The 21,563-nt window shown below is 37.3% G+C and overlaps 1 protein-coding gene across 2 annotated transcripts in view; it reads right to left on the reverse strand.

Annotated features, from left to right (window-relative positions):
* Positions 1-21,563, reverse strand: part of Mctp2 (multiple C2 and transmembrane domain containing 2) — a 177,015-nt gene that overhangs the window by 72,991 nt on the left and 82,461 nt on the right. For both annotated transcript variants that reach the window (XM_010621001.3, XM_010621000.3), the window contains 3 exons: positions 4,746-4,847; positions 3,361-3,435; positions 1,182-1,301 (listed from right to left, as the gene is read on the reverse strand). In XM_010621001.3, the coding sequence (XP_010619303.1) occupies positions 1,182-1,301; positions 3,361-3,435; positions 4,746-4,847 (297 nt within the window). The remainder of the gene's footprint in view (positions 1-1,181; positions 1,302-3,360; positions 3,436-4,745; positions 4,848-21,563) is intronic.

Raw genomic sequence — 21,563 nt, forward strand, 5'->3', positions numbered from 1 at the left:
AATGGCAAGATGATGGATATGGATTAACAAATTCCTCATTATTAAACTGCAATGCTTTAGCACCTTCAGACAGTACAGAAGACAAAGTCACGGTAAAATATGCAGGCAGCAAGGTCCTCTGTGCCCTGAAGTGATGGAAAAATAAAACAGGCCAAACAGTGTCCCTCAATAACGAAGAAAAAGCCAGTTCATGCAGCTGATGCACTTGACTGTATAAAAAAGGTGGAAGTGACCCTGAACCTATTCACACTTTAAGCTCACATAAATTGTATAAGTCTGAATCTGTGGATCAGGAAGTGATACTGAGGCCCTACTGGCAAGAGAAGACAGAGAACCATGCAAAGTGCAGAAATCAGAATAAATTGGCCTATGACTCCTGTTCGCTCTGAGACCACTCACGCGGCAGACGAGCCCCACAGTCATCTCTGCATAGCATGGGAACGGATGGCTGCATGTACAGGGTTTACCATTTGGAAACTTGGCTTCTCCTTCCATGTCTGATATTACCCATGTGATCAAGAACAAGTCCCTTTGTAAATGAGGGCGAATGCCCAGAGAGGTAAGTGAGGGAGGCCCTTTGCCAACACCGAGGACCTTCCAAGATCCTTGGACTATCCCAGGTGCCTTGGAGATCTCTTTCAGCTCTTTGATTCTATGATTTGATTATGCTTATCAGAGAAAAGTGTGCATTTCATACACAGAAGTGCTTCTCCAGGGTGTCACTGAGTCAAATTGTAATGGGCAGCAATCAATTATGTCCCAAGTGGCTCTATGTGAATAAATGTGTTAATATCAAAGTTTGTGAATGATTCACTTAGAACCTAAATTATAGCCATTTAGTTATAATTTAGTCATGGGATTTTTTTAGCTGCTATTTTTCAAATATTACTGGTACCTATGGCACAGAAGGAGAGAGATACGGTCAATGGGGAGACCATGAACTTGGTTACATAACAGCTACAGGAACATTTACAATACATAGAACACTGGCCCTTTTAAGCTCACTAAGAAATGGTATTATGAAAGGATGTGGGTAAATGAAAGGATTTCTGTGGGTAAATTTGACCTAACTGTGATCTTAGAAAGACAACCCCACAAAGCTCCAATGCCTTGCTGTATTTTAGAAAGAAGAAAGGGTGCAAATAAGCCACAAATAATTTGAGCATAGAAAGGAAGCTTACCACGAATGCCATCGTACTCCTTAGTGCGGATTCCCACTGGAAGCAGCTCTTAAGGAACTGGATCGTATTCCATATCGCCACCGTGAGTCTTTTCACACGGTCTACGTCCCTTGATAAGATCTGACAAAAATAATACACAGAGAACTAGATTCGCATACTATCAATAGTGCCCTTACGTTATAATTCTGTAGAGGTTCTAGTCAAAAAAAATTAACAGAAAGTAAAAATCCTGATGCTTCTGAAATTCTTCTCAAAGTTATTAGCATTCACAGAGGAAAAGCAAACCAGTGCATATTTCAGCTCATTTGGTGAAGAACAGCCTGTTGTTCAGTACAAATCAAGTTGGCAAAAGCATTTGATATAGGTAAGCATTTGATTTGGTATAGGTAAGAGTGTGTGTGTTTGTGAGAGAGAGAGAGTGAGAGAGAGAGGGAGAGAGAGAAACAAACAGAGTTAGATCTAGAGAGAAAGAGATAATTTGAGAATTAGTGCTGACATTTAATATGGAAGTAATTTATAGACTAACAGTGGAAATATACAGTGTTATAAACCAGTGATGGCAAACCTTTTAGAGAACAAGCGCTCAAACTGCAATCCCAAACCCACTCATTTAGTGCGAAGAGTTTACAATGCAATTAAACCCAAACAGTGAGGTTTCAGTTTAGAAAAGACAGCTGTTATGTGATGTCTGGCTGCAAGGCGCCTTGTCCCTCCTGCCCAGAGAGAGGGCTCTGCATGCCTGCTGCAGACTGCATCCCGGAGGTTCACCACCACTGAGTATAGGTCATCTGGTTCCAAAGAGTAAAAGAAGAGAACCAAGTTTAGAAAGTCTCTTAACCTCTCTCACAAAATAATATTGACAATAGGCCTCACATTGCAAGTGCTTGTGAGAATTAAGAAAAATACCTGTCATATATCAGGTGATTTTAAGCATGTGTATCATAAGCAAAAGTTTCAACTTGATGAACATTTGGGGAAATGAGGTGGTGAGAGGCCTGTGGGGAGGGTGTTGCCACACTGCGGGATTTCAGTCCCCAACCCCTCACTCCTCATTGTGCCCAAAGCCACCCCACATGGAGGTCCTGTTTTGCAAAGGAAACTTTATTCCCCACTTGTAGGTAGATTGCCTTTCAATTTGATTGCAATGTAGCTACCCTACCTACCTCAACCAAAGTTTTAACTTTCAAGTAAACAGAGAAAAAAGCAGCAATAATAATAAGACATTTACTAACATTACACAAAATAAATACACTCAATGTTAGGGTAGACAAAAAAAAAATACAGATGCTTCCTTTTGGAACACTCTGGAGGCCTTTCCCAAGTGTGCTCAGAAGTTCACGGGAAACAAAAGGATGATAAGCTGCCTTTATATTTAACTGCTTTGTGTCATCCACAGCTGTCTACCCACAGGAAGTGGGGGAAGTAATAAATGCCTGAAAAAAGGACACTTTGTTCTTTGCCACACTCTGAAGAAGGACAATGGGTATGGACTGAAATTCTGAGCTATGTCTAAAGAGGACAGGGAGGGACTCTGAACAACAACACAAAAAAAGGTAATGAAAAATGATAATAATAATAATAATCATGAAATTTCCCCTACTGATCCATGCTCTTCACTGAGGGATATACTGATGTGAGAAAAATTTAGGGCAATAAGCAGAGAGACATTTAAGTCAATGTGGGGTAAAATGCCAACACACCCCATATTTGGATAACACAAAAGTGGTAAGAGCAGTCAGAGGAGAACTGGAGGCCAGAAATCACCAAAGATGAACCTTTTGAATGCCTGGCCCACTCAGGGGGAAGAAGCCTTCCTAAGATTTTTAAAGCCCAGAGACGGACAGGACTGTGAGGGAGGAAATTCAGAAGAACCCGTGTGCTTGATGCTAGGAATTGCTCAGAGAGAGATCTAGAAGAGTGTTGGAGGACTAACACTTTTGGCTTCATCCTACAGAGAGACTATAAGTCTCTCCTCTCTCACTGAGCTGCCTAAAACCCTTATTTGGGGAGAGAAGGGAAGACAAGTAGAAAGAAGTGGAGAGGAGGGGAGGAAAGGGGAAGAGAGGGGAGGCAGGAGTGGAGAGGGATGGGGAGAGGCCCACAAGCCATGACCAAGAAGCTCTTGGGTACTGGGTGCTCAATGTGCCCACAAGACACTTACAGCGCTGTACTGACCTACCTTTTTGGACAGCTTGCGGCTATCTTCAACAAAGCGCTTTTCTCTGGGAGTAAAGGTCCTAAGACTGGCCTTGACCTAGAAAGACACCACTGTTTAAAAGGGCAGCATTCATCTGGACTTGATTTTGTTTTCAGCAACTGGGCAGAATGAAGACACCAATAGCTCTGCCCCTCCGGCTGAGACAGGAAGCAGAGGCGATGGCCGAGCACCCCTGGGCTCTGCTGTTTCTGGGGTCTCGTTCCATGAGAGGCCCGGGGGCTCAGACTGCAGCTGGGAGAAAGTTAGCTACCGGACTAACTCCACAGGGGTGCATCTGAAACCACTAGAAGACTGAGGCACATAACTTCTTAAACCCGCGTCTCTAAAAGCTAAAACCTCCCTCTAGTGTCTTTCTCAATTAAGGCTTCATCCATGATGCCTGGCATGTGAACGGCAGCTTTCAACTGGTAAAAAGCAACCCTTCCACACTGAATTTCATTTCTTTCCAATGAACTGGAAAAAATAAGCAGGTGAGCCACAGTAGCCCCATTTCACAGGAAATAAAGTTAGTTTCACAGTGACTTTGTGACTGAGTCAAACCACCAGAAGGAGGAACAGATAAAATCCCAGTCCTTTCCCAGACACACAATGGAAAATAATCACTTAACCAAAACATCTTCAATTTACAGATCAACTTTCTGTCCCTTAAACTCAGATTTTTTCTGAGCATAATAACCTCGTGATATAATCCATACATAAGACAGCAGGAGACAAGGGGTCACCTATCTTGTAACCTGCATATATTTCCTTGAAGGGAAATGGAAAAAACAAAGAAAATAAAAGCAGCATACTCTTATTCTGAACACCTTCGTTCACAGTTCTAGCACTACAGAAATTCTGCAAAAATATAGATATAAAATTCATTATATTATATATGAGTTACTATGCATTATATATTGCCCAGGTTCTATATTACAGATGATATAGAGTATAAAGAAATCAGAGATGTTACAGATGTTACTCAGATATACACATCTATTGTATAGATTCTATAACATAAATTTTACATTAAATAATTATTTGCATATATATCATAAATTATGCATGTTACTACATTTATGCAAATCTCTCTATATTAATGTGTTATATATAAATCCTACTTTTCCCCTTTATTTTCATGTTTTTCTTGACATTTGGATTTCCTGTGAATTAAACCCCATCAATTCTGGGGGCTCAACAGGGTAACACAACTTGAAAGCTGGGACGCTCAGCACAGATTTTATGGTGAAGTGTATTTTTTTAAAATGTTCTCTTTTCTCTCTGGTGACAATATTTCTGAAATATCGTAGCTGACTTTGAATCTCTAAAGGCCTGAAAGCTGGGAGGAATGGCCCACGGAGACTTACCGGATTGTATATGAGATCCATCTCTAAGTAGATAACTCCTTTAAAAGCTTGTTCCAAATCTTTGTTCTTCAACACATAACAACTTAGTTCTCCATCTCTAATCTGTTCAAATAAGAGATAATATATTGATTGGTAGAAACTTTCTGCGTGGTTTAAAAGGAAGAAGCAAAACTAACTTGAGCAAAGTTGAGAATATAGCATGATGAACAGATGAATATTAAACAGGTATTAGGTCCACCACAAATCAATTTTTATTACAGAATGTTATTATAATTGTTAAGAAGATAAAGTAGTATTTACAAGGTCAAACCTGGTAGAGTGATGAAAATTATTGGTACAAATCAAGACTGAACTACATTTCTTAAAAAAAAAAAACAGCGTTTTCATGTATTCAAAAGTAACAAATATTTTACAAAAGCCTGGGCCAATATTCCTCAAGACTGTCAAGGTCATGGGAAAGAAGGAAAGACTAGGAATGCATCATAAATCAGAGAAGATTAAGGAAATAAGATGATTAAATATACTTTAGTACCCTGAATTGGATCCTGGAACAGAAAAAGGATATTAGTCCAAAATCTGGTGAAATCTAAATAAAGATCACAGTTTAATTATTAATAATGCATCAGTGTCACTTGATGTACATTCTGACAGACATATATGATGGTTATTGAAGATGCTCACATTGGGAGAATTTGCGTGAAAGTTACATGCGAACTCTCTAGTCTGTAATTTTTCAGATTTAGTTAATCTAAAAACATTCTCAAAAAGTTTAAATATACTAAAGAAATTAATGCAAAAGCTCATTTTCATAAAGTGATCTGTATTTCACTAACGAGATAACAACAGAAATTACATAAGTAAAAGTGGGTTAGCTAAAGTTGTAGTCAAAATCCAAAATCATTCCAAATACCCCAAGTGCAATAAATATTCAAAATAAAGAAGTTCGCCGGTGCTAACCACTAAGCTACCTGCAGACTCCCACATAGGAGACAGCTCCTGCATCATTGGAGAAACTGTAAAAGGCAGGAAGACTCCCATGAAAGGCATGTTAATTAGCTGGATTTTATCACACTTCAGATTTGATAGGAGGCTTGATTCCGTGATGCACAGTACTGGTGCATGCACTGATTACACTTCTGGCTTTTCAGAACATACCTATTAATACTGAAAGGGCCTCTGCAAAGCTTCAGTTTATCAAACACTCTGTTTTGGAATTGCAATGATCAATAATTTACTCAATTTAGAAGATTCAAGGACGTGGAAACGGAGCCATATTTTAAAAGATCATTGCTGTCACTAGAAGCATTCACACAAGCGTTCCTATAAACAGTGGTGGAAATGAGTGGACTGAGTCACAGCGGGAAACAGCAATTCCACTTTACAAGGGAGAGGTCATCTTCCTTCCCAAAGTCACCCCACCTCTCTCAGATTGAATAGCTTTTATGCAATACGATGGTTTTCCTGGCCACTGGCTAAGAGGAAGGGGGTGCCCCATAAAGACCTGGCTTCCTTCCTCAACGGAGTCCAAACAGGATTCTCAGCTTCTGCTCTGAAACACAGTCTCACTTAATAAATTGTGGGTGTTAAAGTTGAAAGAGATAAATACAAAAACAGCATGACAGTTTGCTAAACTGCATTTGGTCTAACTTTGCTTTAGCCCTCAATTATACTCTATTCTTAAAATTTCCATGATTTCTTTAGAATTAAGGAAGATCAAAAGAACAGGAGGTATCAGTATAAAAAGAAATATTTCATAGCAAAAGGAGGTTTTTCTTTTTTTAATTTAGTAAATGACCATTTCCTGTTACTCAATGTCCCTAGAATCGTGTCAGCAAAACCCAGAATCCACCTATGGACATGAAAGCCATCATCAAAGCTAGGTATAATTAAAGCTATTCATGTTCAGCACTGTAACAGAAAATTAATTTCAAACATACAAATTCAACAACTTTCAAAATTACCAAAGAAACTAATGTTCCTTTGAACTTCCATAAATATCACAATTCTTTCCTCTGATTAGAAATTCAGAAGGAATTGGGCGTGCATCCTTTTTTAAAGTTTTTACTAAGACTTTATATCATAAAAATAGTGTTACAAAAGGATGTAAGACTTTTGGCCTAAGTGATACTCTAGATATTACAACTTCAGTTTGTAGCTACCCATCTGAGTTTGTATTAACATATAGATGTACCTAATTTTTAAACTGCTATACAGCATTCAAAGTGCAAATGAACTACAATTTTTAATGAAGATTTTTTTATTTAACTTTTCAACTTGTTTGCTACAAAGAATATATTTTAAAATGGTAAAGGGTAGAGGGAAGAGCAAACATACTATGTTGGATTTGAAACATGTTTGAATTAAGAATAGGTAAATGCATTTGAATATTTACTGTTATAATTAAATACTGTACTGAAATGCTAACAGAAGGGACTATGTTTTTAAAATATCTTCATTTTCCACTGTATTTATGAAATTGAACTTCCAATGCAAGAATAGAGGTTAAAAACATCTCTTACATCCCAACTTGCCAAGCACTTACAAGACAGCAAATTCTAATAGGAAATAAAAATTTAACATAGATTTTGTGTCAAAAGCTAAGGTATTTGTTCTTAGAACTCTGTAAATAATGTCCAATACCTTATCATTTTAAAACATTAAAGAAGGTAATTAATGTACACTCAAAAACATTTTAAGGAGAAAATAGCTATTTTTAATCTTTGCCTAATTTTGTTGTCCCTGTCAACAAAGGCAAAAAGAAGTGAAACAGATTTTAATTTATGATGAAAGGAAGACTGTAAATATATGTAGAGAGCCTTTCTGGGATTCTGGGGAGGACTCCACTTTACTCAAATATAAAGGTCTTGGATTAAAAGAAAAAAAAAACTATCTTTAACATCAAATTTGCAACTTGAATTTTTTTTTTTTTTTTTTTTTTTTTTTTTGGTACTAGGGATTGAACTTGGGTCCCTGCCCTTGCAAGGCAGGCCACCAAACCACTGAGCTAAATCCCCAGCCCATACAATTTAAATTCTTAAAATTGACCTATCACCTATGGTTTTATACCACTCATTTCATAGGCGAAGAATGTACAACAGTAGGCAATTAATTTGAGGAAAGCATCTTCACCAGACAGTGATGTAGATGTAACACAATTCTAAACAGAAACTTCTATAACCCAGAACACTGGCATTTTCATGTCCCTTAGATTATTTTCAGATACAACATAAACATCATAAACTTTTATCAGAAGTTTGCTAAGAATTAATTCCTGGCCAAATTATTTGGTGTATGAGAGAGTATGGAAGTTTGTTTCTGAGTAATTAGGATTCTGGAGTCAAAGGAAAAGTTATTAAGTAGGCAGGCTGGTTTAAAAATTTTAGTCTGATCTGTAAACTTCCTTAAACTAGTCAATATTTTTGCTACAGGTGAGAATATTAAATTTCATTAAGTAAGCTGAAATCACAGTAAATACGGAAGGGAGGCTTTCTAAAAGTTAGTTGACTAAAGAATTGTCGCTATTTTGGTTGACTATAAAAATGTTTGGTTCAATGCCACACCAAATGATTCAATAGAGGTGTCAATCAGAATCTATTGGAAAGAACAGAAGGGAGGAAAGCATAGAAGGGAGGAGTGATACACAATTAAGATAAAAACCCCAAATGCAAGAGTCACATGGAGTCCTTCATTGTGGGAAATTCAAATTAGAACATGGAGATGTGGGTATAAACCAGCATTACCCAATTAGGGCCTTCATTCCACAGGGGAAAGCAGAACACTTTCATGTGAAAAGCTGACACATCAGTTGGTCCCAGCTGATGCTCAGGCAAAGTGACTTTCCAACAAAATGTCATGGGGACAGAAACAGGGCTTGGCAGTAGGGCAATTGATACACTTTATTTGGTAGCAATTCACATTCACCCCACTTGGAATTGAGCCCGTCCCAGAGACATGAGTTACAAACAACATGAGAGATTCGAATGTCTACCAGGTCACTGTTTGCGCAGGAACCAACCAGGGGATGCAGCACAGAGTTCATTCCCTCAGGCCCCTCCCACTTACATCTTTCAGCTCTTTTTGCTTCCCAGGCAATCTGTCCACTCACTACCCTGAAATAAAACCAGCTCTCAACTTAATGATAAGGTATTAGAATCTTGATGAGTTAGTTCTTATCATCTGCTCTCCCTAAAATGCTATCTACAAAGGCAGTATATAATAATTCTAAAAATTGGGTAAAATTTACCAAGTAAATTTTAAGAGGAAAAATATAACACTAGTAATATGAAACAAATAAAAATTTAACAAGTAAACACACACTTATAGTTTTTAATGTACATTTATGTCTCTTATGAAAATAGAACAGGTGACATTTTGGAACCCGGGAGGCAGATGAACTGAGTCTAAATTCCATCTCTGCCTCAGACTTGCTGGGTAACTTTGGATAAATTACATAATCCCTCTGTTCTCAGTTTCCCGATCTGTACAATATGAATAAAAAGAGTACACACTTAGGAAGCGGCTGTGAAATAAGTCAGCAAAAAGCAACACTGTAACACCAACAGGTACATAGTAATTACATGTTTAAATATTATCTAGTTTTAATCTTAATTTATATTCATTCCAGTGGCTTCTTTCAAGTTTAACGATGCACAGAAAGCATTATATTTTTCCCACACAATCGCTTTTCTTATATAATTCAGAATGGGTTTCCATCTTCTGAATATTTTGTAAGGACTTGATACTTGACTAATCTTGTCGCAACTCATTAAGATAATTTTTAGTTGTTAAAATATGTAAACAGCATGATGAATTTATTCCTAGATGTCTTTATGTACCCAGAGATACTTTTTCCTTTTTTTTTTTTTTTTTTTTTTTTTGAGACAGGGTCTCACTATGTAGTTGAGACTGACCTGGAACCATGTAGCCCAGGCTGGTCTTGAACTCACAGTGATCCTCCTGCCTCAGCCTCCCAGAGTGCTGGAATTACAGGCACGTATCACCATGCGGTGCCAGAGATATGTTTCTTAAGATAAATGTCTACAACTGGAATTGCTGAGACATGAGATATGGCTATTTTAATGCAAAGAGCAGTATTGCCAGTTTGCCTTTCTGAAATGTGCCAACTTAAATTCCCAGACCCGTGAAAAAGCTGGTCTACTTCTCTGTAGCTTCATCAAATTCAGGGTTTTTTTTTTTTTTGGTATGGGGATCGAACTTGCATCCTTGTGCTTGCAAAGCAGCAGGCAGTGGAACCACTGAGCTAAATCCCCGGCCCCTCAGGCATCTTAATTTGATATGTAGCAATTTCTCTCAGGAAAAACATCTCATGTAACATGCCCCCCTTTTTTTTTTTATTGAGTTTATTGGTACATTTAGGGATACAGTACAGTTACATTCATTGTTGGGATCATGTACTTTTACATGGCAAGTCTTGATTCTCATTTTTTTTCCCCTTACCTCTGCCCTCCCTTCACCCCCTCCTCCCCTCCCCATCTACAAACACTTTATTTTCATCTTTTCATTCTCTCACATTTTTTTCTTTTCCCTTTTTGTTCTTCCCCTATGTATCACACCTTCCCTACACCTTTAGCTCCTTTCCTCCCATTTCTAAATGTCAGTAATCTTATTAGAATCTTATGCATTGTTGCAGAATATTCACACCAGGGAAACTATTTGGTATTTACACATGTGGGACTTATTTATTTCACTTAGGAGTATATCTTCAATATGTATCCATTTTCCTATGAATGAATCTATTCTCACATGCCCCTTTTTGTAAGAAATGAGACTGTACTTTTATTTTTATTCATTTATTTATTTATTTATTTATTTTGTAACACTGGACCACAATAGGATTGTGAAAGCACACAGATTCAATTACTGTTTCTGGTATTTAACATCTGTGTGACTATGGGTAATTACTGTATCTCTCTGAGCCCCAGTTGCCTCTTTAAAATAGATACCTAGACTATAAATGTTCAGATATTTGTGTACATTAAATTTTAATCCATTTAATCCAAATACCTTCCACAGGCTTTATACAAAGTCATATTCCTTCCAAAGTGTTTCCAGTACTCTTTTTCTATTTTTTAAAACTTAATTTTAATTTTTTTTTCAATTTTTATTTTCTTATTAGTGCATGTTTGTAGTACGTAATGATTCCATTCCTTGTGTGGAGTTGGTATATTTATATAATGAATCTCAATTATTTTAATTCCCCCACCCCTCCATATCTTTTTTGTCAATTTTATTTGCATATTTTGTATATACATAATGATCACATTCATAGGGAATTTGTACTTGTACACAATATATCTTGATTCTTTTTCCCCAATTCTCTCCCCACCCTTGAAACCCTCTTCTCCTCATCTACAAAAGCTTCACTTCCATTTTTTCTTCTATTCTTTATTTTCCCCTTCCTTCCTTTCCTATTTGCCCTGCTTTGTTCCCCTTTCTATTTGAACATTTTCTTCCTATTTCGTCCTTGAAAATGAAAAATCTGTAACCTATTTGTTATTGTTTAAATTCATTTGATCATTTAATTTGCTAAAAGTAGATGAAAATGCCAACTCATACAATAAGCACTCACCGTGTGCCACAAACTGTTGTAAACACTGTACATTTACTGACACACTTAACCCTCACCATATACCTCCAGCATGCATGTAACAACAGTTATCTTCATTTCATCGATGGGGAAATGCAGACACCGGAGGCATTAACCACTGAATGAGGCATTTGATCTTATCCTGAGATAACAGGGCACATCAAGACCCTGAGCTCTGAAGTTCTGTAAACCACATGATTGTAAAAGTGTCAAGATGAAAAGAACCATTATTAACATTTGCTTTCCTGACCTTGAACACCCCACTTCCTATGGGCTAGGATAGATAGATAGGTGAATCATAAAGGTAAACTCCCCTAACTGCAAAGAATTTCTATATCTGGGTTGAAAGTTAACTGCCTTGTGACCATGATTCGAATATCGGTAATGTGAACTGAGAGAATGAAATGTAACCACCTGAATGTGATCAAGCCTGTAAAACCCTATAAATGAAGGAGTTGTAACCCATTGCATGGTCAATCCTGGGCACTGCTTTTAGGTGTGATCAACCTTTTTCAACCAAATAAACTTTTTTTCTTATTTTACTTCCACTCTGTACCTCTTGTGTCACCTGCCAATTCCTTCCATAACACATTTGTTTATAAGCTTCAAATGTTTTGTTTTTGCATTTTTTTTTCACCAGCCTATTCCTGTCTTTTCAGGATTTTGTTTCTCTTTCATCATTCATGTTTTTCAATTACCTCATATAGGACTTCCCTATTATTTTAACATTATAATTTTTAAAAAATTATTTTTGTTTCAAGTGTTTCAAGTGTTTGATCTTTAATTTATTTTGAAAATGTGTTTAGTGCAACACGACGACATATTTTCCCCTAATGGATAAGCAAGCTATATTGCAAGAATCTATTTATCCTTTTCTCAATCACTGTGTTTAAAGTTTTTATACAATAAATGATCTCCAATTATGTAGTCTTCCTTCCAGTCCTACAGTACAGTTATAGAATTTCTTCACATGGGTCTCAAACACTATCAATTTCTAAAATCCATTTTAGTTTTTTATTTTTATTTTGTTTTGTTTTAGCTTTTTATATGTATTTTAAAAAGCTATTGACCTCATTTTTTAAATATTTATCTTACTGACCTTTATTTTAAATGTTATCAATTTTTGTTCACAGGTATCTGATATCATTAGATAGTATTTGCAAATGATGTGTTTTGCTTATTAAAATTTGCATAATGTGTTGTCATATAATTTTGCATTTGTTGGATCTGACATAAACCTTTAAATTTTGTTTGTTGATTTGTAAACACATAATTCAGTAAATTCTCCAAACAATTTTATACAGTAGCTACTATGTTATCTTTATGGAATATCAGCAATGGCCCTGAAGTCAAGAAACTTTTGAAAGATATTATTCATTATTTTAGGAAATACTTAATTACTAATATATTGGACGATTTTTTCATAATCAAGAGTGGATTTAGAGGGCAGAGAGAATGGCTCAACAGAACACTTCTCTACAAAGGATGAAGTCCCCAGTACCACCAAACACACTTGTGTAAATATGGAATAGTTTCTCTGGTGTGAGAAACTGAAAGTGTAAATGAGGATCAAAGTGTGTAATAGTTAATGTGGAAATAGGAAGAAAATATCCAAATGAGAAGGGAAGTAGGATGGGTAAGGGAAAGGAAAAGAAGGGAAAGCAATAAATATGAGACAAGGAAAAAACAGAAACAAAGTCTTTGTAAATAGGGAGGGGTGGAAGAGTTAAAGGGAGGGCAGAGGAATGGGGAAAAAAATAAGAACCAAGATATATCAGGTTAAGGTACAAATTCCCAATGATAAATATCATCACATTGTATACCTAAAACATACCAATAAATTTAATGCATGAAAAATAAATGCAAAATAATATGTGTTGAAATTTATCGAGTGCCCCATTCACATCTAGCAACATTGCTGGGATTTTTCCCCTCTTTTAATATATGAGGTGTGATGAAAATATATGATGAATATTTAAGTTAAATTATTATACTAAAAGACATATTTCAATTATTCCTCCTCAAAATACTGTCCTTGCTTTGAACACACTTATCCTACTGTTCCCACCACTTACTGAAGGAGTTTTGCAAGTCCCGTTTTTTGAGTGTCTTAATGAAGCATGATAAAAAATATTGTGAGCGCTGCTGTTGAGTGTCATCCAACAGAAAGGCAGGCTCCAGAAAACACGACAGTATGGCCTCATCTACTTCATACACCAGATCTCAAACTGCAATTTCTGGCTCTTCCTCAAAGCCAAAATGACCATGAAAGGTGAATGTCTGGGATCAATTCAGAACACTGAGGCAGCCATCACAACACAACTGAAGACACTAATGAAAAGGGACTAATGAAAAAGACACCAACGAAAGAGGACTTCCAGAACTGCTTCAGAAAATGGCAAGGACAATGGAATAAGTGTGTTTCAAATAAAGAGGGAGTATTTTCAGTGGAATTAATGGAAATGTGTCTTTGACTGTAATTTTTTTTAACGTAAGCATTCGCTGTTTCAATCATGCCTGTCACTATGATATAAATTATACAATCAGGTTCCTAACATAGGAGAGCTTTCTAGTATTCTAGGAGAGATATCTAACTTCCTTTTCATTAAATTTGTGTTTTCGATATGATTTATTCCAGTCTTAGGAGATGAATTTTCAATTTTTATATTCTTAATAAATTTAAATTTTGTGAGAATTACCTGTCTCTTAAGGTTTGGGGAAAAGTAACAATCATAAAGCAATTTAGATCTGTCTTCCTATTCAGGGAAGCTGAGACTCCATAGTGAAAGGAACAGAATTTGATAATTTTTTCTTATCCTCCCCAAATTAGTAATTTCCCTAAGCAGTATATTCAGTATATTTATATCTACGTTCCTCTAAAAGATTAGTTTAAGGATAAATTTCCTTTTGACATTTACCTATCCCTTTCTCCAAGCATGAACTGTATTTTAAAGCCACCATTCATTTGGAAAACTTTGACATCTTTATAGTATCCAAGTTCTTTGAAGTGCATTTCAGCAGTTACCTGTTTTCTCTCAGACTCCTCAGTAAAGTTTAGTAGTGGTCTCCATAGAAACCCTACGTCTTTCTTCTTGTTTCCTCCATCACAATATATTTCTCCTCTTTTCATTAATCTTGGAAATAGCTTGTTCATTTATTTTCTTTTCTTTCTCTCTTTCTTTTTCTTTTTTGGTGGCACTAGTATTCAGATTCAACAAACCCACTGCTCACATGTTTTCTATAATATTGCTCTCTTCCTTTTATTTTGCTTTGTCTTCAGTGTTGGACCCAGAGATTTAATCATCCTAGAGAGATGTTCTACGGCTGAGCTACAACACCAGTCCTTATTTTCATCTTTACCAATTCCTCATTTTCTTAATTTTAGTTTCTTTTGGTGAGATGCTTAGTTGATTTTCAAACCTTATGTACAAAACATAAAATCCTGCAAGGTTAGAATTTCCTGTGAATGACACTTTTGGCCTTATCCATGGCTTTCACCTATATTATTTAATCTGTCAACTTCTAGGTGGTCTATAATTGCAACTTTAGTATCCACATAAGTTACTTGGGACTGTTTTCTCCACAAGCATTGACATTTGTTTCTTTTAAATTATTAGTTTCTATTTTTTATAGTACTTTGACCACAGTACAATTTCTGCTGTTTGGGAATCTCTTGAGAATGTCTGAGATCATTCTGTGAACATGTTAGATGGGCATTTGAACAAATATTTTCTATTTTTATGTATATAATGTACATGTATTAGACCAAGCCAATTATTTATTCTCTAAAGTTTGAGGATTACCACCATAATATGCCTCAAAGTCACCTGAAAAATTGCTTACACATAGAAAGGAGATTTTGAATGGCATGACCAGAGATTTAGCAGCTATAACACAGCAAGTAGAGACTTTACTATGAACACATTTTGTAATTTGGAGCTCTAAACATTTGGACCTTTAAGAATCACTTCATCCTTATTCACTTTTGTTTTTGAAATTCTTAAATCTGGATAAATAATATACATCACATTTTTATTCTAAATTTTTGCAATTTTTGTTATATTTTATATGTTAAATGAGGTCAGCAGTCATTCGCATGCAGGTCCATGTTTCTCATAATCTTATGGATAATTCAGTGTATTTTAACTCCTAAAGTAGCATGTATCAAGTTTCTGACACACCCCTTATTCACATTTATATGGCTATATTTTTGCTTAGCTAGTTTCATATTAGTGTGTTTCAGATACCTTAAAGATGCAGCAGATAGTTTTTACTCTAATTCAATATAGGAAAATGGCTTCTCTATTTAACCAACAAGTTTAACCCATTCAACATCTACTGTTATGCATTATGTGTGACTTAGTGTTATAGTTTTCTCGTTATGAGACATTACAGGAACCCAGGAAGCATTTTCTCTCTTCCCCTCTCCCTGACTCTCCCTCTTCTTACTCTTCCCCTCTCACCCTCTACTCTGTTCTCCTTCCACTCCCTTCCCCTCCTCCCTGTCTGTCCTAACAAAATACTAGAAAGACCACATATTACATGCTTCATGAGAATTCCAGCACATGAAAGGCATTTTTCACTAGGCTCCAAGGCTGATGAGAAATTTGCCTGATTTTATCTTTATTTTATTTCAGTAGGTAAATTGAGCTAAGAGTAGGGGCTTAGATAAACATTTGTATTAAAAATGATCATTTTGCCAGGGATTTAGCTCAGTGGTTCTGCCAACTGCCTCGCAAGCTCAAGGACCTGAGTTCAATCCCCAGTACCAAAACAAACAAACAAAAAAAATGATAATTTTTCCTTGTGAATAGGGAAGGGTGGAGGAGGTGAAGGGAGGGCAGGGGAATGGGGAAAAATAAGAACCAAGATACATCACGTAAAGGTACAAGATCCCAATGATGAATGTAACTGTATGTACTGTATACCTAAACAGTACCAATAAATGTAATAAAATGATCACTTTTGTGCTGCATTGAGATTCAAGTCCTGCCTTTACCAAATAAGGCGATATATATCGCTGTTTCCTTCCCACCCCCAGCCACGTGGCTCCTCCAATTTGATGCTCATGGATTTTCCAACTAAATCCATGCTCTGGGAAAAACCAAGACTTGGCAACAGCTCACTTCTGGGATATTTTAACTTGAAGATAAGTTACTTGTTGATATTACTTGGTGTAACACTAAATATCAATAATATTCCACTTAATGACCAAAATTTCAGCATTAATTTAAAAAACAAATTATGTAAGTCCATTACAATGATGAAAACAATCACAGGAAAAACTTGTGCAATAAATACTTAACTAGACATGAAAATGAAAGTCAGCCTGGCCATCACTGAAATGAAGTTGTCTTAGCACGGCTCCTTACCATGCACATGAACTCACATGAGGTCACCGGGGGGCTGTGAGGGCATCACAAAGGCCACACTTCTGACCAAAGGATCACTTGTTCTTGGACCACTGGACTGGCTTTCACAAAAGAACCCAAGTGTGTCTCAAAATACAGGTCCTCATCCAGCTCAAATGACATTTTTCTTGGCAATGAGGAACTAATGGTAAAAACACTCTCTCTACTTTGCAGAGTGAGTCACTCAATCAAGTTTTAGTTTTCTTAAATTGATCCATTAGAGTATTCAGAAAGCAACGATATGACTGAATAAAAGAGACTGACCTTCGGGAGAAATATCCAGTCTAATTTTCAGAGTTACAATCACTTAATTGAGGATAGACATGTTAAGTATATCTTTGAATTGGCTAATTACTAGGAGACAGTGTCTACACCCAAAGTATTTTAAAACTCAGAAATGTACTTACTGCTTCTCAGTGCATATTTACTATGCTACTGATTAAAAAATTAGAGGAGCAATATGAAAATGAGCAAATATTAGAAGGCATCAGATTGCAATGCATTTCAATCTCAATTTTCTATAGTGCTTAATCACGGGCATTTGATTAAAGAGCTTTGCATATCTGCAGGATCATTAAAAACAACTATTTTGAAAACTGAAGAGAGAATTGATAGAAAGATAGCTCACTGGCCTGCATTCTTTTAATCCCGCTGTACATCTAAAGATGCATATATGCCTCGAACCGTTCACCACTACTCATCAATATAGTTATTTTAGTATGTGGATTTTAAATGAGCCAACATTCCGCTAGCACTTTAACCCTGATTAAAAGGATATAGTGAATTTAGAACAGCCTTTTTATTTAACAGGTTTAAATGCACTTAAAATATTAACATTCTGAGTAAGATTAAAAGTACATTCTATACTTTGTGCTTAGACCATTTAAAATGTAATTTGCACTGTCTCCAAAAATCTAAATCAAATTTATGACTTAAAGAAAATGCATTCTTACAAAACTATTCTCATTCAATTGTTGTTAACTTGCAAATATTTTTAATATAAAATTGTGTGCTATGGTATACCATTCTGTGTCCTGTGAAAAAAGTAATAATGCTTATGATTGTTTTTTATATTAAAAACAGCAGCAGCCGAGAAATTAAGTCCTTCTCAGAAGGAACACACAGGGTGGCTCTAAGCGGGGTCTGATGCTTAATTCTATTTTGACCAATTCTTAGGGGATTTGCTTCACACCGTAGTCAAAGTTTCTTCCTGGTCAACTGCAGTGGCCCCTCAAATTACAACCAGCCTGGCACATGAACAAACTGAGTTAATTAGGTTAGTGGCAGATTCATTTGTCCCTTGTTATCTACAGTCTGTACCCAGGTAAACATCCAGATCTCGGTATACTGAATTAGTTACAACCAGCCCTGGGAAACGAGTCGAGTTCATAAGTCAAGGGCCCACTATATTCTGATATCCCCATCCCCGGGTCTAGACCCTGAAGTGACTCCCTATTATACAATAAACGCCAACCTGCTGAAAATCTCCCACAGCTGCCTTCTGTCCTCCTCCTCCACCTCCACGCTCAACCTGAGCTCCAGGCACCCAAATACTCCTTACTCCAGAACGTGGTTTTTCCCCCTGCACCCCTGCTTTTCGGCTCACACTTTTCTCTCTGCTTGCACGGACCCTATCCAGTTCACTCCTGAGTGTGGCAGACAGACATCCTCCTCCTTTCTGACCCAGTTCCAGCTCCTTGCTTCTTAAAATCTTAAACCCAACCCACTTTCTCATTGCGTTTGTCCTCTCCTGTGTGTGGCACTTGCTGTTTTAGACCTTGGGTGATTCCCACCAAAGTTTGTAACTCTTCAGTTTGTGTTTCTCCTGCACACCAGCAGGAACTCAGAACCGAATCTTATCCTTGTTTCCAGCAGGATATTCACTTAATGGAACTCACTGTGGCAACCTAGCAAACTCTTAGGTGCTCGGCCTCTGATAAAAGACGGCCCAAATTAAAATCCTGCTTCTGTTACTTACCAGCAACAGGAGCTATTCTGTGCCTCAGTTTCCTATTTTGTAAATCAACATAATAAAGCCTCATTAAATTACTAGGGAATCGATGACAACATATTGGGTACACGGCACCGTGCTTGAGCATTCAGCGGCTCTGCCTCTTGATCTAAATAAGTAGATTTTAAAACATCTACTCTAAACCACAACTTAGAAGTCCGTGACAATTAATGAAATAATCAATGGGCTGGCAGCTTGCCAATTATAATGAAGGTTATAACCATCTTAAAGTCATATTTATACCAAGAGATTAAAAAGCAGAAAAGAGGGGAGGGGAAGGCTTAGTAAAAATAATTAAGATGTGTCACGCATATCTACCGACCTCCCAGGATGGATGTGACCGCTACATTCCGCAAACATGTGCTCAGACAAATTTAAAACAATAAGATAATATTTATATCTAAGCATGACGTGCAGGTCATTAAGGCTGGAGAGGCTTGTTGCACGGGGACCTCAAATGCTAAGCAGAATGCATGTAGATCCGATATGCGGTTCAATTTGTTTCTCAACTCCTGAGTCAAGAAATCCACACAGTGAACACCAGCAGCCGAAGCATCCTATTCAGTGCACTTTTCCAGGGCACCAGAAATCCTCAAGAACACAGGCCATGTACTTTCCACGGCAGAGGTCTTTCACAATGGATGTATTCCTTGATGTACCATAGCCCATTTTTGTTAGGGAAAAGCAATGTAAAACAAAACCCAGTGCTTCTGCACAAAGATAAAGCCAAAATTCTTCAAACTTCACCTTTCTAAGTCTTTCACGATTCTCTCCTGCTTGCCCCATTCCAATCCACGTCTGTCCTTCTTCACCTGCTCACTCCATTCCATCAACACTGGCTGCCCAGACCTTTTGGGAATTTGACAGTCTGAGAGCTTCTGAACTTGAAGATTTCCTGCCTCGACGTTTCCCCAGATCGCCACATCGCTGACTCTCTCTCCTGTGTGAGTGACACTCAGCTGTCCGCTTGCTGGGAGGCCTTCACTGGCCAGCCATGGAAAATTGTCCTCTTCTATATTGTATTCTCAGGGCCTCTGCCCAACCTACACGGTCACCATCTAACATACTGCTTTGTTTTATGTGTCATCTTCCATGCGTCTCGAAACCACAATATAAATTCCAATGAGGAGGGAGTGTCCCTGGGGTTAGAATATTGTTACTTAAACTAGTGCTTGGCACACAGTGGCACTGGATTGAAAGTCGGTGAGTTAAATGAATGATTTCCAGACTTTGGAGCAGCCTTACCCCACTGACATGAAAACTGACCGGGGTGGAAAGCTGTGCATGTTGAAATTACGTCTTTCCCAAAACATTCCGCCTTGCATTTGGAAGGATATTTTGAAAAATGTATTCATTTGAGTCAACAGTTTGCCAGGAGGAGTGATTTCCCCTCTGTTAAGGACTTTTGGCAGTGTCTGTGGACATCTTAAATTGTCACAGTAGCAGGGGTGGCAGGTGCTGCTGTCTTCTGGTACAGAGAAGACAAGGGGGCTTTTAGACATCCTGAAATGCGCAGGAAAGGACCATGTAACAAAGAATGTCCTGGCTCCAGAATGGTAACAGTGCTAAAGACGAGGTGCCCTAACTTAGCTGGTGGTGATTTTGTTAGCTCTGCCAAGCAGAGAGAAGGAGAGAAAAAGCAAGTACTGTACTATGTCAATTGTTGGTATTATAAAAGTGCCAAACAGGCAAAACTTTTATAAGCAAAAACAGAGAGGGGTTTTCAAAAAATCCCAAGTGTGTTCCAGCAAGAAACAAAATATGCTACTAAGATTTATTTATAAATGTAAAAGAGACAGAGAGACAGAGATAGAGACACAGAGCAAGACAGACAGAGGAGAGGAGGGAGGAAAGCTAAATTGAATTGTAAAGGAAAGGTTTTCTGGGGTCCCTTTAGACAACTTGAAAGTGTGGCTCATATTCCTGTTACACATATTCTTCCAGGAATAACTGACAACGTTGTAATAAAAAAGGGGGGAAATCCCGAATTACCATCTCCTCTCTGCAGCCCCGCAGCCTGCCACCGATGGCTCGGAGCATTTGGCAGGAGCCGGCTGTATCAGGGAGCAGATGCTCCACGCAGGCACTTGGAGTAGCATCAGGGATATGAGAACTCGGGGAGAAATTAACCAAGCGATCAAAAACAGATGAAGAGATATTAAGAGGTGCAGCACTCCCCGCTCTGTAAACACTTTGTAAGTTAGACTCATCGTGTGGTGAAATTACAGAGTGCTCCATCCACAAAAATATACAAAGAGATTTGCAAAAATACATCTTTAGGAAGAAATAAAGTCTCACTAGCTGATGAAATCATAACGATTCTAGGGCACACTGTATTTATGGCTGGATGAAAAACCAAATTCTTTCTTCTAGAGCACATTAACAGGGGAATCGCTCTCCAGCTTTCACCCTTTGCTCTTCTTTACGTGCTTTGATGATTTTTCTTTCACACGGCACAAACTATTTTTTCATTCTTTTTTTCCCTAGCTGACCCTGCATTATCTTTTAACTACACTATAACACACTTTTCTTTCTCCAAGACAGGCCTCTTGCTGTCTTCCAAAAATCCTTTCTGGGACTGAAAACAAACATTACTATTCAAAAGGCATGAAACTTTTGGAAATATGGCCTTTAGTAGAATGGAGAGCAAAAGTGCAATTGCCAACAACTGATCTTTGAAGAAATGTACAGAAAGAGGACATAAAGAAATGCATGTGTGTTTTTCATTAATAAAAGCAAAAATCAATTACACTTCTACATTCCTTGAAATCAAATTGAAGTCTCCAACT

Source organism: Fukomys damarensis, unplaced genomic scaffold (genome assembly GCF_012274545.1).
Source record: "Fukomys damarensis isolate Sample0158 unplaced genomic scaffold, DMR_v1.0_HiC HiC_scaffold_7, whole genome shotgun sequence".
Lineage (NCBI taxonomy): Eukaryota > Metazoa > Chordata > Mammalia > Rodentia > Bathyergidae > Fukomys > Fukomys damarensis.